Raw genomic sequence first — 24,230 nt, 5'->3', positions numbered from 1 at the left:
CGTCTTAAAGACCATGTTCATATTACTAATAGCTCAGCAGGAAATACTGAGCTATGTTAAATACCATTTCTCTTGAAATAACAGCTGAGGCTGATTATTGAATCTCAAATCTACAGGCAGTTTCACACAGCCATCTTTTCAAGCCTACTTATTTTCCCCAAACCTATCAAAGATACACAAAACACAGATGAGAGCTTTTGAGTCCAGGCTGATGATTTGATGGAAGACTGAACAGTGGTCAGAAGCCATGGTGGTAGGACAGCTGTAGTATGTCTTGGATGCTGGTTATCTGGATTTCCATTTCACCCTACAACCATTGTCCTGGGCCTGAAGTGGTGGGGCAGCTGGAACAGTAGTCTGGAGAATCATTTTAACTACAGTTCTGGTGGTGCTCAGAAAAAGGTTTCAGGTTTTGGACAATCCTGATGGGGATTGGTTTTATAATAACCTTTTATGTTCTCTCCTCTTTTCTGCAATTCTCGTTTTTCCCCAGAATTTTCAGTGTATAAAAGAGCCAATTTCCGTGATTAAAGACCTTTTTGTGCTTTTTGTTTACAAATATGTTAATTAAAACCAGATGTAATACTCAAAACTACTAATTTATGAATTTTGTGGTTTGAGATTTGCTTTGCATTTCATTATATTAGAATTAGTATTTTTGCTTTGCCACTGGTAGTTTCATATAACAGCTAGTTTTCCCCTCAGAATTAGAACCAGATTTCCTTCAGCCACATACACAATATTTTTAATCTGCTGTATAAAAACAAACTCAAAATCAACACAATCTTTAGGGAAATTACTGGTGGAAATTGACTTTTCACTATAATGGTGTGTTATTAGCCCTTTCTTTTTAAGTATTTTCTTTTACATTATTAATCTTTCTTGTTTACTGAAGTGCATTTAAATGAAGAAATATCAGAGGTCCTAATTCTAGTAAAGAAAATGAGAGGGTTTTCTAAATTATGTCTCAGTTTATAAAGGCATTTTTTTACTGAAAATATTTATTTGCAGAAAAGAAAGCTTCCCAAAATAAACACCAGTGAATCAAATTCTGTAGAAGTGGATGACCTATATTTGATAGAAATGGCCCTAATATGAAGCCGGCAGAGAGGTTTGGTGATAATAATAGGAACCAATGGAGTCTATAATGCAGTTACATCCTGCAAGAAACTTGACTCTTGTAATATGGTTGATCAGATTTTCATTTCAGACATTTTCTGTATTTTGTGGCCCTTTCTGATAGGCTTCATAATGTAACTTCATCCTTTGTTACTGTTTTACTATCTTAATATGTGGAACAGCAAAATAAAACAAAGCCATTTTATTGCTACAAATTTTTACCCTAATGACACACAAGTTAATAGGATTTATGCTTTCCTTAATCATAATCCTTGAAAGCAAGCTATTTTACTGGTTGTATACTGATCTAAAGCAATTAATAAAAATGGTTAAAATTCCAGGGTTTCTATATGTCAATACTATGGTTTTGCCTAGACAAATCTATCCATGCTAAATCTCTGATTATTTTCTTTTCATAGAATCATAGAATCATAGAATAGTTAGGGTTGGAAAGGACCTTAAGATCATCTCGTTCCAACCCCCCCTCCTCTAGACTTGCTCCAACAGCTCTATGTCCTTCATATGTTGGGGACATTAGAACTATACACAGTACTCCAAGTGGGGTCTCATGGGAGTAAAGGGGAAAATCTACTGTATCCAGCACTAACAGCTATTGGCATAGCAAAAAAAAATGTGTAAAAATGTTTCTAATTGGTTTTGTTGTTTTTTTTTCAAAATACAAGTTTGGGAACATCTCTTACTCAACATTTTTTCTCATAAGACAGCCTATCAAAACTGATCCATGTTTCCACACCTTCAGTTTTTCAACACCATCAGAGGAAAAAGTGATCTCTCATTCACTTTTTCTTACTACCTGTATTTCTTACAAGTTTCTGTGGAGCTGGAGTTTACTTGATTGGACTGGGCAGAGATCAGCAATATGCTTAGTAGAGTGCGTTTTTTTCTCTTTGTTGTAGTACCTTTGTAAGTGTGCCTAACAAATTATACATTTAAAACAGGAATTAATTAATCTTTGGCTCCATTCAGCCCTCATGAAAGGTGACTATTTTACATTTCTCAAGTCTGCACATTTCCACAGGGAATATGGCAGTGTGAGGCATAATTATGTGACTGCACAGGCACAGTGTTACAGTAGGGCACTTATCCTCTCACCCAGAGAGACATGTATGAGCAATGCCATGTGGCAATAACACTCTGATATTGTCACCAAAATTGCCAGTGGCTTGCTTGGGATGAGCATTCGAATCTTCATTAACTGTAACTCCTGAAGCTATTGCATAGTCATAAGGCGATTACAGTTTTTATCATTATCACCATGAGCTAAATTCAAACTACCTGCTTAAATGCAATTGTTAATTTTAAACAGTTTCCAGTCTCATTAGCAGGGTCACCCTTAATCATGAGCCTGAGGATGCTAACAGGGATGCTAAAATGAATGGGGTAGATCTGATAGGGTTTTTTTTTCCTTTGTAGCAGATGGCAGGTTCAACTGTTTCCAGTCAGTTGCTGGCATGTAAACTAGGTTTTAGGGCAAGACCATTTTTGCTTGCTGGAATTTGCAGATTGTTGAATATTTTCAGTTCTGAAGTCACATCTGCCATTGTACTGTTTTAGAGGCTGGACACTTAAACCAGCAAGTTTGTTGTAGCTGTTTTCCTCTTCTGTTTTTCTTCTCTGTATTTCTTCACTGCTGTCCTCTTTCACACAGTTACCTGTCTCTAGCACTTTTGAACTCACTGTCATCAGTTTGTTTTGCCACTGACTTTCTTAGAAATTCGTAGCTTTGCATCTCCTGGCATCTTGTTCCTCAAAATTAACCTCCTTTACAGACCTCTTTCCACTGGATTCCCAACTGTGAAATATTTGGACAGCCTTTAGGGTAGCTGCTGTGTTGAGTGCTCGCATGAAACCCGAGTCTTGTACTAGTTACACCAGAAGGAACATATATATACTTGAACAAACTGTTACTGCTTACAGAGGCGGCACTAAAGGGATCTCTCCTACTTCTAGTTTTCAGCTCATGTATTTTCATTTTTTTGTCTTACAGACATGCAGCTTGACTCAGCCCTAGTGAGTCCTATATATTTCCAGACTTTAGCTAATGCTTTTTTCCCTGCCAGTCCTCGTAAAGGGGAAAATCAAACTGAACAGAAAGTACCCTTCTGCTTCCTCTCTGTTTTAAGGCAAGTGACATGTTAAAAGCACTTCTTGTTGGCAGCAAAGGAGCTGTGCAATTCATCCCATCGCCCCTGCTGTATTGGGCTGAATTAGAACCCAGCACTGACTATGTCTGTGTCTCTGCTGCCCCTGCAGTGCCAGGAATTTTAACATTTCTAATGATTTGCTGCAAGTTGTGCTGAAGGTCCTTGTGTAGAAGATGTAACCATCAGGAATGCTTGGCTTATTGGTCTTTTTGTCTCCAAGAGAGATAGCTGCCAGTAAAATTATAAAAAAATAACTGTTAATGACTGTGGTAAATGCCCTCAATGTTAGGGCCAAGAGCAGCATATTTCAGTTGATACCTGGCTGGTGTGACATGCTTTTCTGGTGGGGTTGGAGAGCACCGTAACAGTTGTGCCTCTTCCTTTGTGGGCTGGAGGCAGCATATGGTGATGCCATGAAACACTATTTATGTGGGCAGGCTTATGTTCAGTTACAGGAGGTTTGAATTTAGTCTGGTAACTCCTAAAATCATACATATTTGTCAGTACTCAATCGCAGCAGAATTTAGGAGACATCTGTATTTCTTGCACATAACAAAAGGAAGATATACTGCTCTGATATTAAGTGTAGCTCTTTCTTTTCTTTGACAGTCATAATGCAGCTCTTGAGATGTTATATATCTCTTCGTAATGAAGTGTCAAAAATATTTACCTTCTGGACAAATTACAAGAATAGCAAACATCCTTACTCTGTATTAAAGAAGTTGGTACATTAATGTCAGCAGCTCACAAGCTCTCTCTGGTGTTCCTGAAAAGCTGAATGTTACAGGAAGTGTCGTTAGGTTTGATGAAAGTAGAAATAGTGGTGAAAGGGGAGGAAATGGAAAGAGCAAAGTTAAAATATTTGAAATTAGAATCTGATGTTTTTTCCAAGTTCCTCAGGTGTTTTGCACCTGGCTTTGTTCACCTCTGTGTATATGATTTCTGGGATGGAAATAGCCTGAACTGAAATGGTGCTAAGGCCATTGATTTCTCTGGAGTGCCTCTGAGTTCTCAGAACTTTGAAAATCAGCTCATAGCCTGTCTACCAGCTTTGGGCGTCTGAACTGCAGGATTTTGCAGACTGTGTGCTTAAAATTTCAAATTTCCCCTTTCACTGGAGTTTCATCAACTACACTAGCGTTGTGATGTTTGTTCAGAAAGACTGACTTTAACGTTTGTGCCTGTGATATTGATACCCTAATTTGGATCCAAAATTTGTTTGTCCTTAGTTGCAAACGTAAACAAGCGTGAAATACTAAAGGTTGTTGTGGTTTAAGCCCAGTCAGCAACTAAGTACCATGCAGCTGCTCACTCAGTCTCCACCACAGTGGGATAGGGAGGAGAATCAGAAGAAAAGTGTAAAAACCCATGAGTTAAGAACAGTTTAATAATTTCAATTAAAAGTAGACTATAATAATAATAGTAGTAATAATAATAATACAATAATAGGAAATAAGGAAAGAGAGAGAAGGAATAAATAAGAGATGAACAATACAGTTGCTCACCACCCACTGGCTGATATCTACCTTGACCCAAGCAGCGATCAATCCTTTACAGGTAAACTCCCCACTGGGCATGATGTGATGTGGTATGGAATACCCCTTTGGCTAGTTTGGTTCAGGTGTCTTGTCTCTGATTCCTCCCAGCTTCTTGTGCCTGTCCTCACTGGCCAAGCATGAGAAATTGAAAAGTCCTTGATCAAAGTAAGCGCTACTGACCAACAACTAAAAACATCAGTATGTTATCAGTATTATTCTCAAACTGAAGCTGAAACACAGCACTGCACCAGCTACTAGGAAGGAGGTTAACTCTATCCCAGCCAAAACCAGGGCAAAGGATTTCTCTCTGATTTCCCTCTCCGGAAGCTATCGGGAGAACTGGCTACCCTGGATTTGGAGAAGGCTGAGGTTCTGAATGACTTCTTTGCCTCGGTCTTCACTGGCAGATGCTCTGACCGCACCACCCAAGTCTTGGAAGGCAGACGCAGGGACTGAGAATGAAGACCTTGGGCCCACTGTAGGAGAGGATCTGGTCTGAGACCATCTTAAGAACCTGAACGTGCAGAAGTCCATGGGACCTGATGAAATCCATCCACAGGTCCTGAAGGAGCTGGGAAATGAAGTTGCTAAGCCACTGTCCATCATATTTGAGAAATCATGGCAGTCAGGTGAAGTTCCCAACGACTGGAAAAAGGGAAATATAACCCCCATTTTCAAGAAGGGGAAAATGGATGAGCCAGGGAATTACAGACCAGTCAGTCTCACCTCTGTGCCTGGCAAAATCTTGGAGCAGATTCTCCTGGAAGGCATGCTAAGGCACATGAAAAACAACAAGGTGCTTGGTGACAGCCAGCATGGCTTCACTAAGGGGAAATCCTGCCTGACCAATTTGGTGGCTTTCTATGATGGGGCTACAGAACTGATGGACAGGGGTAGAGCAGTTGATGTCATCTACCTGGACTTGTGCAAAGCGTTCGACACTGTCCCACATGAAATCCTTGTCTCTGAATTGGAGAGACATCAATTTGATAGGTGAACCCCTCAGTGGATAAAGAACTGGCTGGATGGGTGCACACAAAGAGTTGTGGTCAATGGCTCAATGTCCAGCTGGAGACCAGTAATGAGTGGTGTCTCTCAGTGTTGGGACCGGTCTTGTTCAACATCTTTGTCGCTGACATGGACAGTGGGATTGAGTGCACCCTCAGCAAGTTTGCCGATGGCACCAAGCTGTGTGGTTCAGTTGATATGCTGGAGGGAAGGAATGCCATCCAGAAGGACCTTGACACGCTTGTGAGGTGGACTGATGCCAACCTTATGAAGTTTAACCATGCCAAGTGCAAGGTCCTACAACTGGATCGGGGCAATCCCAGGCACAGCTACAGGTTGGGCAGAGAAGAGATTCAGAGCAGCCCTGTGGAGGAGGACTGGGGGTTGTGGTTGATAAGAAACTTAACATGAGCTGTCAATGTGCACTTGCAGCCCAGAAAGCCAACCGTATCCTGGGCTGCATCAAAAGCAGCGTGACCAGCAGGTCAAAGGAGATGATCCTGCCCATGGTAGAGGGGCTGGAATTAGATGATCTTAAGGTCCCTTCCAATCCTAACTATTCTATGATTCTATGATTTCTGTTGTTATTGAAATGAACTACTATTAAAAGCTGTATCTTTACATTGAGATGGAATTTGCTAACATATATAAAAAAAAAGGATATGCTTGTGGCCCCACTGAAGTAACCTAATAAATCCATTTTAACAAAGAAATTGACTTTTTATTGGAAGGGTGTAATGTGCATCTCACAGGGCACCTCCAGACAGCCTTTGGCAGTTAGCTAGGCAGTCCCTGTAAATGCTCTCTCGCTAGAGTGAAGACTCCTAAGGATACAAATCATATATTGCTCTCCTACCTGCCACTATGTGCTTCGTGCCAAAACACATGCAGCATGGGATTATAGAAACTACTTTTTTTTTTTTTTTTTTGCCCGCAGCTTCATTACCAACACATGAAACTGAGTGTGGATAAACCAGGGGGGTTTTGTCACACTGGTCTTTCCTGTATTGTTCATGCCTTTAACCTAAGCTATGTTGTAGAAGCTGTACTTGCTTGGTATGTGCTTAAATGCACGCTTAAATGCATGCACACAGTGATTTGTTAGGTATGTGGCAAGAAAGTAATTTATTCCTTTTTTTTTTTTTTTTAAATTAGCTGCTCTGCATTACCAGGAAATAATTTCCAAAGAGGTTCATTTCTTGTCTCTCAGGTAGCACATAGCTGGTCTTCTAGATTAATTGCATCAAAAGTCATGTGTCCCATCCTACTACAGGCAGGCTCTCATCTTTGAATACATGGAGGAGCTGAAGCTCTCTTACAGCATGTTGGCAAAATTTATCAAAAAAGCACCAAGAGAAGCCGCTTTGAATGCTTCTTTAACCTACAGTTTGCATATTTTCAAGGATGTTTTATTTCTGTTATTCCATTTTTTAATGTTTCCTTAGTAATGTTAGTAGTAATAACCTAGTAATACTAATTACATGGAATCTTTCATTGTCATTTTAAGATTTCCTTTGTATTTGGTTAAGAGCAGGTATTTCAAGTGAAATACTTGATTTTATATGTGCACAAGGTGTTTGTGCCCAGGCAGGGGCTGAGGGGTCTCTGGGAGGAGAGGTTGTGTCTGTCCCAGGCTGGGCACAGCCATTTCCAATGGTTCTATGGCCAGGCACAGCTGAAGTGGTGTTTTGATTTTTGTGTTTGTTTCACACCAACAAATATTTTTTATATGGCAGTAAATTAATTTAGTTTTGTTCAAGTTGAGTGTGTTTTGGCAGTAACTGTAATTGGTAAGAGAACTCCCTGTCCTTATCTCAACCCACAAACTTTTTTATCCAGTAGAGGAGGGGGTGAGAGAGCACCTGGGTGGGCCTTGGGCAGCTGGACGTGATCATCACAATATATTAATCCGATAGTACATCAGATGAAACTGTGGTGGAAGTTAATATCTGATAAGGTCACTGAAGTCAGTGTGATTGCTAAAGGAATGAAGGTAACCTGTTGTTCATTCCAGTCATTTATGCAGCTTTTGAAAGGGCTGACTTGAGCTTGGTACTGAACACTGACATTTAGCTCTCAAATAATGATGACTGTTAGCTCTTGCATATCAACCTGATTTTTAGGTATAGCCATTTCCTCGCTTACTCATGCCGTATAGTATGCTTTCATATTTTTTTGTTCCTTCAGCAATTTACTTGTCAAAAGGAAAGCCAAAATTGAGCCTAGTCCTGAAAATCCATCTGTCAAGCTCTTGTCTGCTGTCTCCGTGATGTTTTTGGGTTGTATTTACCCATACCAGTTGGATAGCAGGAGTGCTCTGAAAAAGCTCACTGATTACATTTACCTACTGACAGACAAAACAGGGTAAATTTGACTGACAAAACAGGGTAAATTTCAGAAATCTCATATCCTTCCCCATGTTTTCTAAAAATGCTAATAAAGGGGTTTGAGATTCACCCAAGAGGTAGTAATCTTGAGTTTAAAAGCCTTAAAAAAGCTATAGATCTAGAAAACAAAAGCACTTTAACACATTTTATATTTATGCTTCTCACAGGCAAGCCAGATAAAGTTTTGTCAATGTAAAGGAAAACAAAACATCAAAACATTTACAAAGGATGCAAGAACCATTTTAAACAGTCTGTCTCTGTGATGAGTAGCACCAGTGTCATTGTGGGAGCTCATCTTTGGGCAGCTTTTCAGTACAATGGTGTGCTATATGAAGCATAGTTGCCACCTCTACCTAAACCAGCCCAGATATTTTTGCTTAAGCACTGTATAGTTAAATCTATTCCATCTTAATCCAATCAGTGTAGCATGAAAAGCACATACAGCTTTGAGTACCTGGATTATTCATATGGTACGGCTATGGCTTGGTGGTGCACAATGCAATCACTGGGCTGCATAGATTCGCTTGTTACATCTCACTGCTATTCCTAAAGATAGAGTTAGTGAAAATTTTCACCTTATAGATCTTGTTTACTGATGGTGAGGAAACATTTAATGATAAATGGCCATCTATTGAAGGCTTAATGACCTTGCACAGTTAATATATTTTTTAGATGGCAGTGGTGTATCATAATAAACAACTCTTCATGCTACCATAAACCCTGACTAGACTGTGATTATTGTTTTTCTTTCTAAATTATGGTGAAATACGGATTTTACACAAAGATCTGCACCTTTTTAAAGGTAAGAATGTTTTTCTGTCCAACATTAGCTTAAGCCAGAGGCTGAAGAAGTTATGCCAATATTTTCATAAAAGCCTGCTAATAAAAGCTGGTGTCCCAGATGATGAGGCAGTGCCCAAGTCTTACGAGTGAGCAAATGTACAGGCAGTAATTAGTTGCCATCTTGCTGACCTCTTCCTCGATGGAGCACATGAAAACATTATAAGGGTCCTCTAAAGCATACCTATCTGAATATGAGTACTGCCTTTTGAACAGGAGCATGATTTGTGCAATGGAGTAGGTCTGGAAAGGCCAGAACAGGGCTACACAGGGTTGTCAGGCACAAGGTAGGTGAAATAACATAGCTCCTGGGGCTGCTTTATTGATGCCAGTACTGTGTCCTAATTCTGCAGCAGTTCAGCAATCGGAGAATGCCAGGGCAGCTTTTTGTCCTACACTGAATCTGTACATCAGGTCCAATGTGCAGCATTAATGGACTGCTACTTTTTTTTTTTTTTGCGCACTCAGTGAGGGTGCAGAATATGTCTAAGAAGAGGGAGGACATTCTTGTTATATAAGTTTCTGAACTGGGTTTGCATTGCTGGGTTTTTTTTTCTTTGATATTTAATTGTGACAAGACTTTGCCACTGCAGGTTTCTCAGAATTAAGCTGTTCTTACCTGTTCAGTTTGTTGCAGACTGGAAAAGTCCATTTAAATTTTTTTTTGTTCTATTCTTTGTTTTGTAGCAGTTTAGTGCCAACACAGGAGAAAGAAATTGCTGGAATAGCAAAACTGTGCATCAAAGTTAAATGAACCATTTGAAGTAATAGCAATATTGGCTCTTTGGGATCTATCATTTAAAATATCAGAGTAGAAGAAATTTGCAGGACCAATATGACTTTATAATAAAGGACGAGGTTAATGACTCTTTGCATGCGTATTTACTTTTTTTGCCTCTGCTTGTTTTCTATTTCCTATTAGGCAGATGATAAAGATACTGGGAATTACAGTGCCATGCAATACAGACTCATCATTCCTCCAATCAAGGATGGTAAAGAAGGTTTCGTGATTGAAGCTTACACCGGGCTAATAAAAACTGCTATGCTGTTCAAAAATATGAGAAGGTCTTATTTCAAGTTTCAGGTCATTGCAACTGATGATTATGGAAAAGGACTGAGCAGCAAAGCAGAAGTACTTGTAAGTATGAGGCAGGCATTATCTTTACTGACTAATTCCTGAGGAAATTCAAACACTACATAAAGTTTAACTCCCGTCAGAACTATAGGAAGACCATAACTGTGTTTATTTTATCTTTTTAAGCCACTGAAATACAGCATTATTTTTTTAAAACCAAAAGCTGTCTTGACAATCTGAAACATATGTTCATGTTTCATGGCAGAGATGCTGATATCTGTAACTACACCAGATATGATAGTCAGTATTTTATTTATTCAATGAGCCATTGTTAATAGTTCAATTTAGATTCTAATTGTCTGCATTAAGTATGGACGTAAGTTATGCTTTGGGTATTCTGGACTCAGATGGCAGGAAAAAAGTGCTGGGTTTATGCATTACAAGTATAAAGCAGGTCACATCTGTGTGGTCAGACACAAGCATTTACAGATCATCTCCACCTGGTCTCTAAACCAGCAAGATGCAGCCAGCTCCTGTATCAAATCGGGGAAGCAGGGTTAGCATGGCATTAAACCCAGGTTGATAAGCCAAGGTGAAAGCTTGCTAAACTGTGCTTTGTGTTAACATGAGTTAACACAGACTCTGGATTGGAGTTACATCTGGTGATCGTGTAGTTCAGGCAAATATCTAGCAGTTTCTGAAAGCTAGAAGTCAGTTGACTTACTGGGGAGAGCCAAAGTGGCCATGTCTTGGTTGGCTATGTCTTAATTGCTTATGTCTAGAAGGGAAACACAAGGAATAATTTTGGGCTAAGACTGTACTTTAAGTTTTCAGGGAAGCAACATTTAAAAACTGGCACTAGCTTTAGTCCTTGAGCTCATGGTTTTGTGCTGAGTAAAAGACATTGACTTAGTCCAGACAAAGAAACTATCAAAGCTAAATTTCTTTAAAGGCTATATAACTTGATGGATTGTATTAATATTAGCATAATGTCATAGGGATGAAGTGCATTATCTACTTCATGGGAACACTGTCAAATGATACAGATGATAGCCATAATACTTGGTATATTGAGTTATGCAGGAATTCAGCAAGTAAACATAATGTAAGATGTCCTCATTCTTGACCTCCCAAAATGATTGGGCATTCTTATGCAATTTATGCAGTAATAGTATATTAAAATATAGCCAGAAGGTATCGACATTAAAATTAGAAAGTGAAGTATGTCTCATTAATTTATAGAGGTATCTCAAAGTTGAGTGATGAACAGTATATTCAGTGGTTTTGAGGAAGGCATGAAAGCTTAGAGTAGCTGTAGATAAAATTAACAGACTGACACCATCCCACCATGAAAGTTTGGGTTTGCACTGAGCATGATCCAAAAGTGAAGATCCTTTCTAGCTAGACTAAGCTGTTCCCAGTTTCATGATCTGAATAGAATTTGTCCTGCTGTCACTGGTGTCAGTTGTTCAGACTAGGAGGTGTTATTTAATACAAGCTCAGGAAGCACATATAGATAAGGGAAATTAATTTAATTACTCATGTGCAAAAGAATAAGATATGGGGGAAGAAGGTAGGATTGCACTGGATGGAGAACTAGGGAGAAGACGACAACACCAGGAGGGACAGTACTGGGAAGAACCTGAGCAGAGCAAGGTATCCTTCAGAACTCTGGTCAGGAAACTTCCTCACAGCCCTGGCACAGGTCTGTGAGCAGCATAAACCGCCAATCCACTGGTAAAATGTCTTCACACAGTAGGGGTGGTCCATGCGTTCCATGTTCCAGTCTGTTCCTGCTGGTTGGGACTGGTAGGATGTCATATTAGACATCTGTAGATCTACTGTTTGATCCCACATGATGGAATTTCCCTTTTTGGCTTCTGTGAGACAAAAGAAATAAGAAATTACATTTTAAACCAAGTTTGCTGCAAGCAAGCACTTACAGGTAGTAAATGTGGATAGTAAATATTCACTATGATATTTTTAACCAAATGTTTGTTGGGGTTTGAGAGGTGTCCCAAGGCCCTTTCCTCATTCAGCTTTCAGCATAAGCTACTCCCAGGAACCCGCTGGTGCCGTATAATGATCAAGAATGTAGGCTCTGCCTTGCTTGATTTAAAAATTGGAAAGTGCCTAATGAATGAAGCATGGGATCAAAGGGATATCACTTGCAGGCTAGCAGTTATCAACAATTAACATGCTTTCCTTGCCTCTGCTGCAAACTTCCAGTTTGTTGTGCTACTTATTTAATTTAACCTGGAACTTATCTAGTTCTCACCAATGTATTCTTCAGATATTTATGGACATGAGACATCTGAACATGCTGACTTCCAACCCTATAATTGAGGCTGGTGCCTGCTATTTAGCATCACAGTACCTGGCTGTATTTGCTATTTCAGTAGTCTGGAAGTAGCAAAAAGCATTCTAAAGAACAGTGATTTAAATGATCTCTGGTAACTGTGCCCCCAAAAGCTTGCAGAGAGCAGTGACCCTGGTGCCTCAGGGAGAGCCTTTGGTTTCCCACCCCTTCCGTCTCTGCTCCCAGCATGTTTCCATCTCTCCTGGAGCAGAAGGGAGTACTCTCTTCCCACAGCTTTTGTTACAACGTGGTTAAGTTGGACTTAGTTCCTCAGCGTAATGCTGTTTTTAATAATTGAAAAATGAAAGCTTTTACAGATGTGGATAGCAAGCCAGTTAATGTTACTATGGAAACCTTACCTTTATCTTGATTTTTCTTCAACACACTTGTTTTGCTATAACTTGTCATGCTTATTCATATTTTTGTATATGAACAAGTAGTTATAATTGTGATTCCTTGAATATCACAAGAACTATTACAGGGTTTTTTAGGTGTTGTATTTATGCAGTACTCCATGCATAGGTGCACAATGACTGGCTAGTGTAGTTAATTCTATTAAATAGATCATTGGGTTAGAGTTCCTTTCAATGATCTTTGTCTAAAATTTATTTTGAGTTCATTATAATTCTCTTTTTCTTACACAGAAGTGTGCACATGCTATTCAGTGAGTCTGATGACATTTCAAGAATATTTAAATATTTAAAGTTGAATTAAGCTTCAAAGCTGGTGAATCGGTGTTTGATGTGAAAATACATTATGGTTTGTCTGCTGAAGTACTTAGAGGGCTCAGGCTTCTCTTCTGAAAATCAGGGGTTGTTTTTTTTTAGATTTGAATTGGATAACTCTGATTTTTAAATTTATAAGGTTTAGCATTGTCCTACTTTCCCAAATTGGCCTCCAGAATCCTCTATAAGGATTGTAAGTTTTGGAGTATAATGTTTGCTGTCATGTCTATATGGACATTAGCCAAGTTTTAAGAAATGTTTTATTTTCTCCAGCATTATGAGAAATAACGGTTCCTTTCATAACCTAAGGGGAGTTTGGCTGTGCTAGTTAAGACAGAGCTATTACAAAATGAAAAAATATTTGAAAGGGAGGAAAAAGCATGCAGTCATTTTACTGGAAGGCATCCTTGGGATAAAAAATATCTTGCAGAGACTAGATCAGGAGAAGTAAAGCAGAGTTTACCATCTGTGCTGAATATGATGCATGCGCATAGTCTCTTGTGCACCCTGTTCAACCTGCCATTGAGAAACAGAAGGGTTACATTGCTTTTGTAGTAGAAAATGCTAATGTGAGAAATTTGTTCTGAGGTCAGTCTGTTCTTAGGTGGAATTCTGGAATTTTTAATTTTTTTTTTTTCTTTTTAACAAAACACAAGTATTGAATGTATTTGAGACTTTTTTTCTGGCCCTTTTAGAGGAAAAAGTTAAAATGTAAAATCTACATGGTAATGTAAAATCTACAGATCCATGATTCTGTAAGTGAAGTCTAAACTGTGAAGACCAGGTTTCATAGTCTGTCCCTATAATTCTGATGCAGTCCTGCAATTACAGTTCCAGTTAAATCTTTGCCTGCTGTTTATTGGATTTGGCTGCCAAGAAAAGCAAGATTTCCCAGCTCACTTACTCCTAATTAAAATGAGAAACCTGTATATCAGGGTATGACTATGATGGCAGGAAAGTAATTATTCCATTCTTTTTGTATGGGGAGGATGCTATGCATGGGAGTGCCAATTGAATTTCACTCTTTTGTTTCCAGGTCTCTGTGGTCAATCAGTTGGATATGCAAGTCATCGTCTCTAATGTTCCTCCCACCCTTGTGGAACAAAACAAAGACCAACTTATAGGGTAATAAATTTATTTACTCTACAAATTTCAGACAGTTCACTGGATTTATGTTTAAATCAGCAAAGAGTGCTCCCTTTTATGCCACGATCTTCTTTATTGCCAAAGACTTGAAAATGATCAAGCAGGTGTTTTGATGGGGAGCACAACTGCCTGAGTGGCAGCACTGCTCCCCCTGCCTCCAAATCCACATTTTGTCCCTCCCCCAGAGACAGCAGATCTACAGCACTTCTTTGCTTGCACATTTGTCCACTTTGCAGGCTGAAACTTGGTTTAGAGCTGCACCTAATACAGACCATAGTGGAACCTCCAAACACTGGGCACAGAAACTGCATCTGTCAGAATCCAGGATATAAAACAAAGCACATCTCCAAAAGGTTGAGGCAGCATGTCTCAGTGAGCTGCATTGCTTCACTATGATTTTATTCGGGTGATGTAGCTGTAAGGGAAAGCAGAATTTAGAAACATTGTAGTGGTACAGTTAATACCACTAGCTTCTTTAAGATGCTTTCCAGCCCAAACCATTCTATGTTATTATGATAAAATTTTAATTGTAAAACAATGGTTACAGGGTGTCAATATAAGAGCCTTGTTGTGATTGGGGGATGGGTAATTAGAAACCCTAATACCTTGCAATAAAAGGGGTATATTGTATCATATTGGAAACCAGCTAAAATCCTTTTAGTAAGATATGTTTTAATAGCATTCATACACCACAGCATCATCAGCTGCCAGGAGTCAGGTTTTCAATTCCAACGTCTTTTTGTAAGACAAGGACAATTTCCTATACTTTGTGTCATTAGGCATATGATAGTGATTTAGACAATATGAGGAAGAAAATACTATAGCAAATAGTTTAGAAACATTTCTTTGTATTCTTCTGTCACTTTATTACACACTGATAAATGGCATTTCTCAGATTTCAACAGGTCTGTTCCATCCTACCTGTTATCATACCTTTAGCTCTCCACGTAATTTGAAATACCTTGGGGATGGTAATATAATCACTCACTGAAAAAGAATGTGTTGTCTGTAAATGGCTCATGTCTTCGCTGGGCTAGGAAAAAACATCAGTGGATTTGCTTCTGAAGATTTAGAATGTTTCCCTTCTCCTCCTCTATTTTTAGCCAGGTGTAAGTTAGCTCTGATAGACTCTAACGTCAGAAACACTAATTAAGTTGTTCAGACAATAGTCTGTATTCACAGGGACTCCATTTCATGGAGCTAAGAATAATAAAGGAGTTTACTTGCTTAACACCTAAGATCTAGCTTTCCAAAAGTGTCAGGTGTTTGTGTTGGCTGGGGAGACAAAAGAACAATATATCTTTAGGGACAGTAATAGGAAATGTTTGTTTCTGCTTTACTAAGCCTCCAAGTTCACCCTAGTGTGCTGGGTTGTGCAATTTTTTCTTCACAGAGTAGTTTATAGCCTTTCTGGGCTTCTGCTTTCTTGAGTGGTGAAGATGAACACGTGTTAAGTGCCATTTGTTTCTAAGTGACACAGGACAATCTCAGGCTAAATTGGACTTAACGCTGTCTTTGAGATCCTCCCAGTTTTGGTCTGTCCTGGTACCAAGGAACCACCAGCAAAATACTGATGTCCCTTATAGAAGGTGGTTTAAAAGCAGAATGAAACAAGCCTGGCTTCAATGGAGAGTGTCAACCACATGACATTATTCATGGGACTGAGAGCATGAATGCTGCAACAGGTGATATGGCAAGAACAGGAAGAGTAGATAGCATATTGCCCTTTCACAATCCCTGTGAAGAGCTGCTTTTACAAACACTGGAGCATCTTGTTTCCAGCTCCTAGCAGGTCTCAGCAGTGTTCAGTGCCTCAACAATGAATTGTGCCCTAACCATACCCTCATTCCTCTCCTTTGGGGCCAAGAGGAGTAGCAGGCACATCCTGCCACAGTCTTGGAAAATGGCCCAGAGCCACATTCATCAATCTTCATGCTCCAAAAAAAATTCTTCTGCCAGGCTGGAGTCTTGTAAAACTTGTTTCATGCTGTTCTGGCCCTTGTGCATGGAAGTCTCTGACAGATGTGTAAATACAATGGTTGGATTTGACGAACTTAAAGTGTGAGGCCAGCAAAGGAGTGTAGCATAAGAATTTCACTTATAAGGGTAAGCTCTTAAAGACAGCCTCTGCTGGAAGAGATTGCATTAGTTTGTTTTAAAATTGTTGCATTCTCTGAAAATATTTGAAGAGAGCAAAAGTTTCAGAAATATGTTTGCATCTTTGTACTTGTCTGTTTCAAATAGAAATACATTTATTTCATTTTTATCTTCAAATTTTTTGTTTGTTTTTTTTTCCCTAAAGTTTAAAAGATTGCTCTTTCCCTGTTTTTATAAAGGCTTTAATAATTCATGTAGGACATAAAAACAAATCAATAGGAATTTGTTTCTTTTCATGGCTATACAGAAGATACAGCCACAGGCAAAGGAAAATCAAATAATTTGGACACCTTTTCAGGCTGAAGTACTTTTGTCCAAAGAGGTTTCTGAGCCATTTCAAATAACGCACTAATTTATAAAATTAGAAGACTTTGTGTAATTCATTAACATATAAAAAGACTACATCATTAACTGAATTGGTCACTACAGAGGTTATTCAGCTCTTTCTCCTCTCATTTTGGCACTTGAATCATAGTAAGTATTCCCTGAAAATACAATATTTAACCACTAATTGCAATACTTGGTGATGGGGAATAATAGGAAAGTGGGTAGCTGGGTCATTTTTGAAATTATAATGATTTTTCACAATAAAATAAATAGTGATTTAAACAACTTTGGAGGACCAGTTATAACAGATTCTCCCTACCTGTCATTTTCACTACAGGGTGGATACAAGGTATTGAGAAATATATAATTCTGTTCTGCCACCCTGCAAAGGCTTGCTCAGCATAGCCCTGAGACTTGTGTTGGTTAATGGTCCAAATAAAGGAAGCGTACCATAGAAGAAAAGATTTAAAGCATCACTACCTATTTGGCTTAGGAATTTGGCTTTTTGAGGGTTACAATGTCTATGTCTTTAGCTAATGTTTCTAATAGTGTTGCGATCCTTTGCAGTCATTCACTAGGGATCTTGGTTTTCCTCCAACTGCTTTAATTTCATCAACAAGTTTTTCATATCCTCCAGACTGTACATCAATGTCAGATTTGCCATTTTTCTCACCCACTATAGTTATGTCTGTTCAGACAGATCCATTTATGTCTGCTGCAGAAGATGACAGAGAAAATGGAGTGAGGCTTAGTGGAAATTTCAGTGTGAGTTCCTCAGAAAATCTGGTGAAGGCAGACAACACAGTGTTTTTTCAATATGGCAATGTTTGTGATTGCTTACTTGTTGGGCAAGGAACAGCATTTCAACTGGAGTAAAATAGCTAACCTCATACTCTGAGTGTTTAGTTCTTTGGGTTTCATGCGATTGCAACTTAAGCTTCTAGCTAAAATTGGTATGCCACATTAGCGGAGAGACCTCTGTTTCTTTCATCCTGTGAGTAATGGAAATGTCTTGTGAACAAAATTCCTCTGTACACGCTTCTATAGATGGAAAATAATTTCCTCTGAAATGGAATAATGGAGTGGCTCAAAATGAGTGCTTTGATGAAATACTCCATAGACATTCCTCTTAAAAAGGCTGGGTTTGCCCTACAGCCTACAAACCCTACAAAATGAGATAATACTGCTTGGGGAATTCTTTCTACTTGAACTACAGCTAGCCAAAACCATTTGGGCATCATTTTCAATGTTGATGCTTTTCACATTGTGTGTGCTTTCTAAGCTAATCAAGAGAAAGCACATTTAGCTGCACTTGGACTCCTCTGGAGCTGTTAAAGAAGAGGAGAGTGAAGATTGTCTCCTCACTTTCAAAAACTGAGTGAGGTTTACCATATTATTCTTTCCTCCCTGTAGTGAAAAGTGAGCCTGGAAAGAACACAGTTTCTTTTCCATCCACATGAAGAAAATCTCCCAGTGGTAGTGTAGGAGTATTTCATTGGAAATTAGGGTCTGATGGAATGACCTCATACGGCTAATAAACATGCAAGGATAAAACAATAGAGAATTGGTTTATTATTTAATGAGAAATTATGTAATAAGTATAAATATTTAAACACTGAAATCTAAACCTCCCACATCAAGAAGTTTCTGTAGTCTCCTGTATTTTCAGTGGGGTCTTGGTGGTGATTGTTGTATCTTGACTGATAAACAGACAAGTCATGGTGCCTGTTATAGTACAAAGGCAGAGATCCCAAAATGCTTGTACTAGTTGCATACTGTGGGCTTTGAAGCTTGCCTTCTCTCTGTGTTGCTCAAGCATTTTGTGCTCTCCTGGGCTGAGGAATTTAGGTGCATGCAGCTTCCTGGCCAGACCTGCCTCTGGGAGTGGAATCCAAGTGAAGATGCTTCTGTGTAGCAATTTTATCTGTCTTCTGGATGTTCATGTGTATCATGTGCATCTTAATAGAGGTTAGTCCCTACTCTTCAAGACAAAACTACTGGAAATAGTACATGTGATAATTCCGGGGAACTTTTCTCCATGTGTACTTTAGCCTGTTATAGACTGCCATCCTTTATACCTTAATGCTTACAAAAGAAAGCGGCAGTTCCATACTTCAAGAAAATCCACACTCAAAACCTCTAATGCAATGTAGAAGTGACCAGGAAGTTCATTAGTAGAAAATCCAAAGTGCTGATCCTTGGAGATATATAGAGTGAGTGTTTTGGAATACAGAAGTTCAGCTTGCTAACTTAATAGTTTGCATAGATAAAGTTGACTGCCATCATTTCTCAAAGGAGTGTCTGCTCTGCTGCATAGAAATTGTAGTCCACTTAAAAGGAATGTCCTAATATATACTGTAGCAATATATATTGCTATAAATTATATATCATAATATACATCACAAGAACATTGTACATCATATATAATTTTATGTGTAATCATAGCATATGAGAAAATATATTTTATGTATAGGAGCTGGATTGCACAGTCCTCTCTTTAGGGAATTGTTTCAAAACATGGATCATTTCCCTTCAGTAGCATTTTGCTGTTGACAGTATAGCAAATGGTGTTTTCCAATCTCAGTTGCAGAAGCCAGCCGGTGGCATTTAAAAAGGACAGCTGATGTGAGTGCTTTACATGGCACTTGTGTGTATCATTGTATTTTATATCTCTGTTCCTGCTTTCTTTTTTGGAAGAATGTTGGTATGTTCAGTAATCGGGAGCATGAGTGAATGCCTGTGAAATGTCACATACTTATCAAGATGTTGCTGTGTATAATGAAATCAAATGTTATGAGTCATCACTGGGATTCCAGCATTCTTGGTGCCTTTAGTAAAGCCAGATACAGCTATCTCTTGGGTGGGACACCTTAGAGAAGCTTGTTTGGAAGCACAGTACCTCTGAAAGCACTGAGTGTATTAAAATATTCAACCTTACTTAGTGGATTTTTTTCTTCTCAGTCCATAGATTGCTAGAAAATAAACATCTCTTTCCTGCTGGCTGAAGTTGCAGTGTATAAATCATTCAGACTCGTTAGTTTTGCCATAGAAGTACCATTCTGTTGCTTGCTTTATGATTTTTGCCACGTGATTACTGAATTAAACTTAATTACAGGTGACTGTTGCATATTGGGGTGGTGGCATTGAACTTGCCATTAAGCACTCTTCACAGCTAGCACTTACTTTCTTCAACATTATTAAATGTTCTTTAGTTTCACGTATTGCTGTAGCTGCCTTGTTCCTTGTCTCAGCACTCCCTGATGCTGTTTTATGGGCTCATTTTATTCCTGGCCCTTCGGACCTCTGCCTTTTTCCCTTCCACTTCATTGCACTGTATTGTTTCATTCTAAATTAAATTGCAAAGTTAGCAAATAAATAAATTAGATTATATTTAATTAGATAAAATAAGTAGATTAGAGGGACATTTGCCACCAACTGTCTGCATTATATTTCATATCCACCCTACATTCGGCTTTGCTTGGAGAATGCAATGCAATGCAAAGTTCTCACTTTGCACAGTGTTTAACAGAGCCCATTCTGTTTCTTAGCTGATCTTAGCCTCCCTCCTGTTATAATCAGGATGATTAATAACAGTAGGCCACCTTTATTAAGTTAGGTGATAGAGACCAAAACTTATTCAACTCCAGCTTTTCCATTTGCTACTTCCACTGCCAGCTAGGAAGCACTGGTTCAGCAGTCTTCTAGTCATTCCTCTCAATAATACTCAGCCCTGTTCTGTTAATGTATTTTCTCTAAGCGCTATAATGCAGTGCATGGCTTCTCAGATAAAGCTGTAAACTTCTGCTTTATTCTGAAATTGCTTACTCTTGCAGTAAAAACCCTCTTGTGCTGAGATCCAAAGAAACGTCTTCTGGGTCAAAGTCAAGATGTCTCTTACTCTTCGGGTGAGTGTAGAGTAATGTTCCTTCTGTGACTGGGAAAAATGATACTTAAATAAAAAGTTGGAGTGCATGTAGGATTTTTGGAGGACAGGATTATACACGATGAGCACAAAAAGAACAAAAACCTTAGCAACATGTAAGAAACAAAATTTTCTTTATGGTGTACAGTCAAATATACTTTTATAGGATTAAGATAAGTAGGTATAAAGACATTGTCTCTGGCTTGTTTTCTAAATAATTTAGATGTTATATCCAGAGTAAATTGGCTTATTAGTGCTCCTTCCTGCTAGACACATGCCTTTTGTGTGATGTAAACGTAGAGATAATCTTTGTCAAAGGACTATTTTATAAAGAAGGAATAGTCTTAGGCTAGAAATAAACCCCCATTCTGGCTTTTTTATTCTACACTGCAGCACAGAGCAGGCTGACTTAGATGACTAATAAGGGTTTCTTGACTTGTGTCGGCAGCTCCAAAGCAGCTCAGTACTTCTCCAGAGGCCACAGAAGTACTATAACCTACCTGTGCTGTATGAATGTTGTAATAAGGCATCTGTGATCTGGGGCCAAGTGTATCACTCACCCCTTCCCCCCAAATCTATTGCTGTCTGTGTGGGATGGGCTGAAATTGTTACTTATCTGCTACTGAAATTACAGTAGAAAATCCAGCATTTTGTCAATTATTAACCTTGCAAAAACTCAACGCAGCCAGAATTTAAGCAAAATTGAGCGTCCTTGGATTAAATGAAACACTTGAAAAGTCTGTATTGATGTGTACTGGCAGAACTGAATGCTCTTGTCTGTGCATTTTTGCCAAATTTGCTTGCATTTTCAAATATCAAGAATATGAATTTATCATTTTTACTAAGCTGTCTTGTGGACTTAGAATTTTCATTGAAGGAGCCAAAATTTATGCAGGATATGTACTCTTCAACACTTGTAGGTCCAAGTCTATGGTACTGGTTATTTTAGAGTCCTGAAAGAAAAAAATGGATTTTTTAAAGATTTTTTTATTATTGTTATTTCTTAAAATATTTTTATGTGCTTCAGAAACATAGCAGACAATTGAATTGCTGGATAATTTAAATAATTTTTCTCCATAGACTTTTCTGCTAAGTAATTGTTCAGTAATTAAATTCAGGTACTAGTGAGGATCTAAAATGTTCTACAGATTGAATTGTTTCTTTTGTTTGTGCTTATTCAAAGGATATGCATACAACTTGAAAATTCAGCTCAAGGGCATAAAACTACTGGAACACTGCGGTGCTCTTTCAGGCCGTGTCATGCATCTTCTCTGCCAGGGACAGTGGAGGGTCATTAAACCTTACTGCTGACTTACCAAGTCTTACACGATGACTATTAGTCTAGTTGAATTGTCATTGCTGAATTCTCCCAGTGTGGCTGATTCAATATTTAATATTTTGAGATGAATTAACTGATTTGTATGGACCTTTCACATTAGTTTCCAAAGGGCCTTCTAAGTAGTTTTTTACATTTTTCCTTGTAGCAGGATCTCTCCTATGCTGAGGCATACACCTGGCATGCTGGATTTGTGCAGCAGTGGGGAAAAAGCAGCATGATGCTATGATGCCAGGGTGTGGCCCTTAGTTTAGTCCTGTGCACAGCAGGGTCTCCTTTACCCATAATGGGGTGTAGCAACCTCAGCCATGCCATGTGGCATGATGTCTCAGGTGTGCCTAGCAGCTCACAGACATAGTGCTAAGTGTGGCACAGGAATGTCGTGCCTTATCCCAGATTTTGGTCTGCTGTTTGCAGAAATGTCTTGGAACCAGAATGCCACAAGGCAAGGGACAGCTCAACAAACCAACATATCTGCATCAAAAGGAGCATGACCAACAGATTGAAGGAGGTGATCCTGCTCCTCTCCTCTGCTCTTGTGATAACTCACCTGGAGTATTGTGTACAGTTCTGGTGTCCCCAACATAAAAAGGACATGAAACTGTTGGAACAAGTCCAGAGGAGGGCCACGAGGATGATCAGGGGACTGGAGCACCTCCTGTATGAAGACAGGCTGAGAGAGTTGGGGCTGTTCAGCCTGGAGAAGAGAAGGCTGCGTGGAGACCTCATAGCAGCCTTCCAGTATCTGAAGGGGGCCTATAGGGATGCTGGGGAGGGACTCTTCATTAGGGACTGTAGTGATAGGACAAGTGGTAATGGGTTAAAACTTAAACAGGGGAAGTTTAGGTTAGATCTAAAGAAGAAGTTCTTTACTTTGAAGGTGGTGAAGCACTGGAAGGAGTTGCCCAGGGAAGTTGTGAATGCTCCATCCCTGGCACTGTTCAAGGCCAGATTGAATGGAGTCCTGGGTGACATAGTTTAGTGCGAGGTGGCCCTACCCATGGCAGGGGGGCTGGAACTAGGTGACCTTAAGGTCCTTTCCAAATGTAACTATTCTATCCTATAATTCTGTGATTCTGTCTGTATGGTTTTGGCTTTGCATTTCTTTTGCATTTAATGATGAAAAAAAATCTCAGAGTCTTCAGGATATTTACGGCCACATGTCCACAATGACAGTGAAAATCCTCTTGGTCTTAATTTGCTTTAACTGGTGTCACTCATGGGAATTCAGAACATGATGGTAATGTACCTGGAGGCATTTCTGTTCATTACGTTATGTCTGGAGAGCTAAAATTGAGTTAGAGCAGGAGGAAAGTCTTGTCACCTGTTAAGTTGCTGGTTCTGCCTCTCACTGTATCACTACTGGGAGGACAGTAATTACCCTCATTGCATTAACAAGTGACAGACAAATTAAGCTAACTGTTGCTCATAAATCATAGAATCATAGCATTGTTTGGGTTGAAAAGGACCTTAAAGATCATCTAGTTCAAATGCCCTGACATGGGGAGGGACCTTACCATGTTGCTCAAGGACCATCCAACCTGGCCCTAAACACTTCCAGGGATGGGGCAGCCACAGCTTCTCTGGACAACCTGTTCCAGTGCCTCACACCCTCACAGTAAAGAATTTCTTCCCAATATCTAATCTAACTCCACCCTCTTTCTGTTTAAAACCATTCTCGCTTGTCTTATCACTACATGCCTTTGTAAAAACTCCCTCTTCAGGTTTCTTATAGGACCCCTTTAGGTATTAGAAGGCTGCTTTGAGGTCTTCTCTAAGCCTTCCCTTCTCCAAGCTGAACAAGCCCAGCTCTCTCAGCCTGGCTTCATAGGAGAGGTGCCCCAGCCCTCTGATCATCTTTTTGACCCCCCTCTGAACTTGCTCAAGCAGGTCCATGTCCTTCTTGTGTTGGGGGCCCCAGAGCTGAACACAGTACTCCAGGTTGGGTCTCACAAAAGCAGAGTGGAGGGGGAGAATCATCTCCCTCAACCTGCTGGCCATGCTGCTGGTGATGCAGCCCAGGATACGGTTGGCTTTCTGGGAGGCAGGTGCATGCTGCTGGCTCATTTTGAGCTTCTTATCAATCAGAACCTCCAAGTCTTCCTCCTCCTCAGGGCTGCTTTCAA

At 39.4% G+C, this 24,230-nt stretch overlaps 1 protein-coding gene across 10 annotated transcripts in view; it reads left to right on the top strand.

Moving 5' to 3' along the window:
- Positions 1–24,230, top strand: part of PCDH15 (protocadherin related 15) — a 370,883-nt gene that overhangs the window by 308,898 nt on the left and 37,755 nt on the right. For all 10 annotated transcript variants that reach the window (XM_062637927.1, XM_062637929.1, XM_062637924.1 and 7 more), the window contains 2 exons: positions 9,980–10,195; positions 14,253–14,341. In XM_062637927.1, coding sequence (XP_062493911.1) covers positions 9,980–10,195; positions 14,253–14,341 — 305 coding nt within the window. The remainder of the gene's footprint in view (positions 1–9,979; positions 10,196–14,252; positions 14,342–24,230) is intronic.

The sequence above is a fragment of the Pezoporus occidentalis genome, unplaced genomic scaffold, assembly GCF_034315485.1.
Source record: "Pezoporus occidentalis ecotype Australia unplaced genomic scaffold, CSIRO_AGI_Poc_V1 ctg54, whole genome shotgun sequence".
In the NCBI taxonomy this organism is placed as follows: Eukaryota; Metazoa; Chordata; class Aves; order Psittaciformes; family Psittacidae; genus Pezoporus; species Pezoporus occidentalis.
The sequence above is the reverse complement of the archived record's forward strand: the minus strand, read 5'-3'. Positions and strand labels throughout refer to the sequence as shown.